The 8294-nt window shown below is 36.4% G+C and overlaps 2 protein-coding genes across 2 annotated transcripts; both read right to left on the bottom strand.

Annotated features, from left to right (window-relative positions):
* Positions 1-420: 420 nt before the first annotated feature.
* On the bottom strand, positions 421-1307 carry LOC106797941 (uncharacterized mitochondrial protein AtMg00810-like). The gene is made up of 2 exons (XM_014773255.1): positions 1296-1307; positions 421-1203 (listed from the first exon to the last, which is right to left on the bottom strand). The coding sequence occupies exons 1-2, from the start codon at positions 1305-1307 to the stop codon at positions 421-423; spliced, it is 795 nt and encodes a 264-aa protein (XP_014628741.1).
* Positions 1308-1338: 31 nt separating this feature from the next.
* On the bottom strand, positions 1339-1725 carry LOC106797940 (uncharacterized mitochondrial protein AtMg00820-like). The gene has a single exon (XM_014773254.1). The coding sequence runs from the start codon at positions 1723-1725 to the stop codon at positions 1339-1341; it is 387 nt and encodes a 128-aa protein (XP_014628740.1).
* Positions 1726-8294: the final 6569 nt, after the last annotated feature.

Here is an 8294-nt window from a genome sequence, read left to right as displayed (position 1 = left end):
AACCAAAAAAATTTGGTTATTTTTTTTTGGACCTTTTTATTTTTTCCCCCAACCTTACCAGAAAAAAAGGATTCGGGAATGTGTGGAAAAAGGGGGAAAAAATGGGCCCAAAAGGTTTTGGGGTTTTTTTTTTTTTCCCCCCCCCCCCCCCCCCCCCCCCCCCCCACAAGATGAAGGTGTGTGAATGTCATGCAACTTCAGCTTGGATAAATTGATAGTAAATAGGTGAGGAGGAAGAGCTTTTGTAAACATGTTAGCAAGCTGGTTGGAGGAAGAAATAGGTAGCAATCTCATGAGACCTGTTTGGGCTTTCTCGTGGACAAGATAATAATCAATTTCCAAATGTTTGGTACGCTCATGAAAAACTGGATTAGCAGCAATATGAAGCGCGCTTTGATTATCACAATAGAGGATAGGTTGCTATGAACAGGAAATCCAAAGATCAGAGAGTAAATAAATGAGCCATTGTAACTCACAGGTAGTGGAAGCAAGTGCCCTATATTCAGCTTCGGAAGAAGATCTAGATACAGTATGTTGTTTCTTGGTTTTCCAAGAGACCAAAGAACTGCCAATGAAAAGGCAATATCCCATAACAGATCGACGAGAATTAGTGCAGGTAGCCCAATCTGCGTCACTAAAACCCAGAATATGAACCGAAGAATCACGCCTAAAAAGGAGGCCTTTGCTGGGATAACCTTTAAGATATTTAAGAACACACATCGTAGCCTGGAAGTGAATTTGGGTTGGGTTGGCCATAAATTGACTTAATTTTTGGACCAAAAAAGAAATGTCTAGACGAGTGCTTGTGAGGTATAATAAACGACCAATCAGACGTCTGTAAGAAAGAGGATCAGGCATTGCAGCACTTGAATCTTGATGAAGACGAAGTGAGGAATCCATTGGAGTAGTAGATGGCTTGCACCCCAACATACCGGATTCGGATAACAAATCTAAGCAATACTTCTGTTGGCAAATAGAAATCCCAGCATCTGATATGCTGACTTCCAGACCCAAGAAATACTTAAGAGGCCCTAAATCCTTAATGTGAAAAATAGAGTTCAAGGCCTGCTTAATAGTATGAATTTCATGCAAACAATTACCAGCCAATACTATATCATAAACATACACTATCAGGGCTGTAAACTCAGTTCCATTGCTTTTGGTAAAAAGGTTGTGATCTGCCTGGGCCTGCTGATATCCACACTACAGAAGAAGAGGAGAGAGTTTCTCATACCAACAACGACTAGTCTGCTTTAGCTCATATAAAGATTTTCAAAGTTTACAACAATGTGAACTTGAATAGCCATGAATGCCAAGAGGGATAGTCATGTAAACATCTTACGTTAAATCCCCGTGTAAGAAAGCTTTGTTAATATCTAGCTGCTCCAAATGCCATTCTTTGACTGAAGCTAAATCCAGTACAACATGAATTGTAGTCATCTTGGCCACAGGGGAGAAGGTCTCCATGTAATCAATACCCTCAATTTGAGAAAACCTTTTTGCAACAAGTCGTGCCTTGTAGCGTTGAATACTACCATTAGCTCTACGCTTGATCTTGTAAACCCATTTGCATCCGATGGGTTTAACATTAGAAGGAGTCACAACAATGTCCCAAGTCCGATTTAAATTCAGAGCACCAATTTCAGCTTTCATTGCCTCAATCCAACAGGGATTTTGAACAGCCTCTTTGTAAGTGGAAGGTTCAGTCTCAGAGAAAAGGGACATGACAAATTTATGATCAGAAGGAGGTAAGTGAGAATAAGAGATTACCTATTGAATGGGATAAGCACACTTGGAAGATGGTTGTTCTGACGAAGTACTGATGGTGCTGCAAACAAAGTCATGAAGACGAGTGGATGGCTGAGGGATTTGAGTTGAATGTCATGGTGGAGGAACGAATGGAGTGGATGAACGGATTGGGCTATGATTGCTGGTCGTGGACGAACTGGGCAAGGTGAGATGTGTATTGGGTGTTGATGTGTTAGATAAGGATGGCGTGGTTGGTGCTAGAGGATTGAAATGTGAGGTGGACGGATTTGGTAAAACATCTAGAGAAATTGGGTCCGTATGAGGGTAAACTATTTGGGAAAAAGGTGTGGATGGTGTTGCAGGAACATGTGAGGTGATGTTAGGAGAGAGGGAATTGGGCTTCTTGAAAGGCAAGATGGTTTCATGAAAGATGACATTTCTTGACAGGAAAATTTCTCTAGAGTCAATATCCAAGATAATATACCCCTTTGTTCCATTTTGAAAGCCCAGGAAAATACCATGTCTATATCGTGGGTCAAATTTATTGTGAAAATGATGGGTGGAGGCATAACAAAGGGATCCAAAAACCTTAATAATGGAAAAATCAGGTTTTTGATTGAATAGTAATTCAAAGGGTGTTTTATTTTTGATAACGGGTGAGGGTACCCGGTTTATGAGAAAGACAACATGTTTAATGGCATAGGACCAAAAATTATTTGGAATTTCATATTGGAACATAAGAGCACGAGTAACATTAAGAATATGTTGGTGTTTACGTTCAACTCTACCATTTTGTTGAGGTGTGTAAGGACAACTTGTTTGGTGAATAATACCTTTGGAGGCATAAAAATTCTTTAAAGAAAATTCGGGACCATTGTCAGAACAAAGAATTTTTACTTTGGAATCAAATTATGTTTCAACTAATGCAATTAAATTTTGAACATTAATTTGAACTTCCGCTTTTGTTTTTAATAGAACAACCCAGGTAAATCGACTAAAATCGTCAACAATTGTAAGAAAATACTTGTGGCCATGAATGGAAACTTTAGAGAATGGGCCCCAAATATCCATGTGAATGAGATCCAATATTTTTGAAGCTCTACTATCACTAATAGAATAGGACAAATGCTTTGTTTTAGCTAAGTGACAAACATCACATGACTCATTAGTATACTTTGAAATAAAAGGGAATTGCTCATGTAAAACATTGAGTCTTTTGTCGGACAAGTGTCCTAAATGAAAATGCCAAAGGTTGTTGTTGTTGATGGTAGAAAGGGAAATGTGGTTGACAGAAGAGAGATGAGGAGTGAGGCTAGAATTGTCTTGAGTGACTAGGTGATATAGACCTTGTTGTAACCTATTGTTGTTTGTTTTGTGCCTTATTTGATTAAAAAATAATTAAAGCTTGAGTTTATCTTGTTTAACTTATTTGTAACCTATTGTTGTTTGTTTTGTGAAATTTTCCTTAAGCGGTTTTTAACTTTATTAATTTAGTATTTAATATAATAATTTAATAATAGATAATAATCTATAGGACTAATTATGTTTTTGGTTTTTATACTTTTTTAATTGAAATTTAACTTTTAGTTTCCAAAGGAAATTTTTAACATTTTTGGTCCTATATTCTTCCTCTATTAATTATTTTAGTCTTACTGTGATGGAAGCTTGCTTGTGGGGCTTCTATGGAGGCTGGATCTTTGAGCTTCAATGAGGTCCTTCAATGGTAATTTTACACCATGGAGATGCAGCGGAAGGCAAAGGAGAAGAGGAGAGGGGAGGCACCATCCACTAGAGAATAAGCCAAGGAAGAAGGAGCTTCACCATCAAGAATTGCCTTGGATAAGAAGCTTGAAGAGGATGCTTTAATGGAGGAAAAGAAAGAGGGAAGGGGGGAGCACGAAATTGTAGGAATAAAAAAGGGAGAGAAGTGGAACTTTGAAGTGTGTCTCATAAGACTTTCATTCATCAAAGTTACAACAAGTGTTACACATGTTTCTATTTATAGACTAGGTAGCTTCCTTGAGAAGCTTTCTAAAGAAAACTTCCTTGAGAAGCTAGAGCTTAGCTGCGCACACCCATCTAAAAACTAAGTTCACCTCCTTGAGAAGCTTCCTTGAGAAGCTAGAGCTTAGCTACACACACTCCTCTAATAACTAAGCTCACCTTCTTGAGAAGAGAAACTAGAGCTTAGCTACACACCCCTATAATAGCTAAGCTCACCCCATGAAAAAATATATGAAAATACAAAAAAAAAGTCCCTACTACAAAGACTACTCAAAATGCCCTAAAAACAAGGCTAAAACTCTATACTACTAGAATGGCCAAAATACAAGGCCCAAAAGAAGGAAAAACCTATTCTAATATTTACAAAGAAGAATGGATCCAACCTTGACCCATGGGCTCAAAAATCTACCCTAAGGCTCATGAGAACCCTAGGGCCTTCTTTAGTAGCTCTAGCCCAATCCTCTTGGAGTCTTCTATCCAATACCCTTGGGGGGTAGGATTGCATCATCCCCTCCACCTTGGAAAGGATTTGACCTCAATTCCCGAGGTTCTTCATACTCTGGGCTCCTTCCCTAGACACCTATAAAAAGAATAAAAACATATGTATTAGTGGTGTTGGGTATGTTAGAGTAGGGTAAGGTCTGAAAACTCTTTTCATGGACATCTTCCCATGAGGGAACATGGTTCCTCACCAACTCAATGAGTGGTGCTACAAGTATAGAAAAATATGGGACAAACCTTTTGTAAAAGTTTGTTAAGTCATGGCAGCCCCAGATTTCCCTTATACTTGGTGGAGTGGGCCAATCAGGAATGACCTTTATTCTCTTAGGGTCTATGGGAACCCCTTGATCACTATTTAAAAAATTAAGGAAAGTAATGCAATAAAGCATACCTTTTTCTGTATTTTTATGTTGATTATTCCTACAAAAAAATACGACAAACCTAAGGTGTCCCATATGAGCACCTAAGTTTGTATTAAAACCAAAAATAAGAACAAACCTACCTAATGAGTCCCTATGTACACGAATCATGAAGACATTGGGTGCATGACTGATTTTACAAAAGAGGGTTGCACCACTCAAAACATTCATCGTACCACCTATTTTAGGGACTTGGTGCCTAATAATACCTATTTTGGGCACCAACAAAGCACAAGGATTTAAGTTCTTTCAAACCAAACCCTCATCCAACAACTACTTTAGTTGAGGAATAAACTCAAGCCCAAGAGGTGTGGCAATGCTAGCAAGTGTCTTTTTACAAAAGAGAAAATGTGGAGGTTGTCTAAGAGGGAAAGTTTCTCTAATGTTTGTTTTTATTGAAAAATAAGTTCCCTCCTTAGCTAAACTCTTGGAGGAGACACTTACCTCCTTACACTTCTCTTTAACCACTAATGGTTGTCCTTCTTCTTGGGGGTAGATTTCTTCACTAGATTTTTCCCCTTTTGCTTCTTCACTTTCACTAGAGGAAGGTGAAGTAGTAGCCTCGTCTTGGCCCCTCATAATCATGGTTTTCATGGTGGGGCATTGAGAAGTAATGTGTCCTCTTTCAAGACATTTAAAGCACTTTATAGAGCTAGTTTTTGTTGAATCAATTGACCTCGGAATAATTAAGAAGAGGGGAGGTTGAATTAATTATTAACGAACCTTTACTAATTAAAAATCTATCCTTCTTAATGTTACCGAAAGTAAAGGCAATAATTAAAGTGCACAGCAGAAATTAAAGAGTGTAGAGAAGAAGACAAACACACAAGATTTTTATGCTGGTTTGGCAACAACCCGTGTCTACATCCAGTCCTCAAGCGACCTGCGGTCCTTGGCATTTCTATTCAACCTTGTAAATTCCTTTACAAGCAAAGATCCACAAGGGATGTACCCTCCCTTGTTCTCTTTGAATAACCTAGTGGATGTACCCTCCACTAGAACTGATCCACAAGAGATGTACCCTCTCTTGTTCTCAGTCACAACAACCCAAGTAGATGTACCCTCTACTTGTACCACAAAGGATGTACCCTCAAATGTGTTAAGACAAAGTTTTCAGGCGGTTAGTCCTTTGAAACTTTGTGAATGGGGAAACAAAATAATTCTCAGGCGGTTAGTCCTTTGCAATCTTTTGTTTTAGGAAAAGGGAAGAATCAAAAGAATTCTTAGACTGTGTCATTTTGAATTCTTTGACAAGGGAGAAGGGAGACACAAAAGAATTCAGGCGGTTAGTCCTTCATTCTTTTGAAAAAGGGAGAAGAGAGACACAAAAAGAATTTAGGCGGTTAGTCCTTGGCGATTTCTTTTTGGCAAAGGGAGAAGGGAATGAAAAAGATGAATAGCACAAGTTTTGTTTTCAAGGTTTGGAAAACCAGAAAACATAAGAAAGCTTTTGACAAAAGAAGAAGAAGAAGAAATTCAAGAAGATGTTCAAAGAGACTCAAGGGTTGTAAAGGATTGAAATCAATGTATTCAATGTGATTTTTTTAAAATGCAAGTTAAGGTCTTGCTTTTATAGACTCTTCATATCTGGTTAAGAAAACCATTTGAAGAGTTATAACCTTTAGAAAAACTTGAAAACCTTTGGAAGAGTTACATCTTTTGATTTTTGTTCAAAACTTATCACTGGTAATCGATTACCAAATCATTGTAATCGATTACACAAAGCATTTTTGTGAAAGCATGTGACTCTTCACATTTGAATTTGAATTTCAACGTTCAAACACACTGGTAATCGATTACCAAATCATTGTAATCGATTACACCATTTTGAAATCAATTGGAACGTTGTAAATTCAGTTGAAAGCTTTTTGAAAACAATCTTTGCTACTGGTAATCGATTACAATAAACTGGTAATCGATTACCAGAGAGTAAAAACTCTTTGGTAAAAGGTTTTGTGAAAAATTCATGTGCTACTCAATGTTTTGAAAAACTTTTTAGTACTTATCTTGATTGAGTCTTTTCTTGATTCTTGAATCTTCAACTTGATTATTCTTGATTCTTAATTCTTGAAACTTAAATCTTGAAACTTGATTCTTGAATCTTGAAATCAAATTTCCTCTTGATTCTTGAAGTGTTCTTGATTCAATCTTGAACTCATTCTCTTGAGCTTTTTGTCATCATCTTTGTTATCATCAAAACTCCTTGAATCAATCTTGATTCAACATCATGAAGCTTGCTTCTACAATCTCCCCCTTTTTGATGATGACAACTCTGAAATCAAGAAACACATACACACACTTTTTCCTAGTCGATCACTCACTTAATTTTCCATTCTCCCCCTTTGTTTTTGAGTTTATGCTTCACTTGATATTAAGTTACTTATGTGAGTTCTTGATTTAATCCCTATTTCTCTCCCCCTTTGGCATCAACAAAAATCCAAAGTGCATAACAAGTATAAAACATTCATATACTATCAATCATTCACAAGACATTCATTGAAGAATATAAACCAATCATGAAGCAAGAAGCATGGATAGATCAAATATATAAAAATCACATAGTCATATAACATAATTTCATAATTGTTCAATCATACCATGCAAATAAAGAAATACTAAATTGTTCAAGTGTCATAATATAGCCAAATACACTTAATCCATGTTGTCTTAGAGTCATGTTATAGTAATTGTCACATTATGTTCTAAGTTTATGTTGAATTTTTATTTTGTTGATTGAATTCTAGATATGTTTGTTCATGTATTCTTGTCATTCTTAGCCTATCTTTTGAATTTTGAGTCTAATTCATGCATGTTATTTAGTTCATAACATGTTCTAAATCAATTCCTAGATGTAGTCTTGTTGTTGAACTCTTTTTTTTTGTTTTCTAAGTTTCCTACATGATGCCTATGATGAAGTTGAGTTGTGGTGCTGAGTTGTGGCTAGATTTGTGAATCAAAATAAGTCTTAAGCTCTCTTGAATTGTGTTAATCAAGATAATTGAGTATAAACAAATAAAAATTGTAACTATCCAAGCCTTAAGCAACATAAACATTACTCTTGATTTCTAGGTTGAAATCGCTGGTGTTGGCAGCTTGAACATACGGACTTGTATAAATTACTGGGAATTGGTCACTACGCGTTTTGAGCTGAAATTTTTACTGAATTTTCTAGACATCTGGACCAAAATTATGAAAAAGAACCAAACGATTTGGATTAAAGGAAAAAGTAAGAAAAATCACACAAGTTGGCAGAAAAATCAGTGTCGAGGAAAACAAGTGAAAGGGAAGTGTGCTTGTTGTTTTGGCTCAAAATTTGTTCTATAATTGGTGCCTATTTTATACCAATCCTAGTTATGAAATTTCAATTGAAAATTAGTGTGAAAAAAAGTTTCAAAACTAGAGGTTTCTTGAGTCTTTTTATTTTAGTTTTTTTACTCTACTCTAAAGTCATTCTAAGTTTCTCTTTGAGTCCCAGCTTGCTTTTATGTGCTTTTCATTGCTTTAATTGTTGAAAAATCCCTGAAAATTTGTCTTGTTAAAACTCTATTGGTTTAGCTTTCATTTCATTTTTTGAGTCTTTGGTTATTTCTTGTCTCTTTGTTTCCTTGTTTGTGAGTTGCC

The sequence above is a fragment of the Glycine max genome, unplaced genomic scaffold (assembly GCF_000004515.6).
Source record: "Glycine max cultivar Williams 82 unplaced genomic scaffold, Glycine_max_v4.0 scaffold_226, whole genome shotgun sequence".
NCBI lineage: Eukaryota > Viridiplantae > Streptophyta > Magnoliopsida > Fabales > Fabaceae > Glycine > Glycine max.
This window is presented reverse-complemented; position numbering and strand designations above follow the sequence as displayed.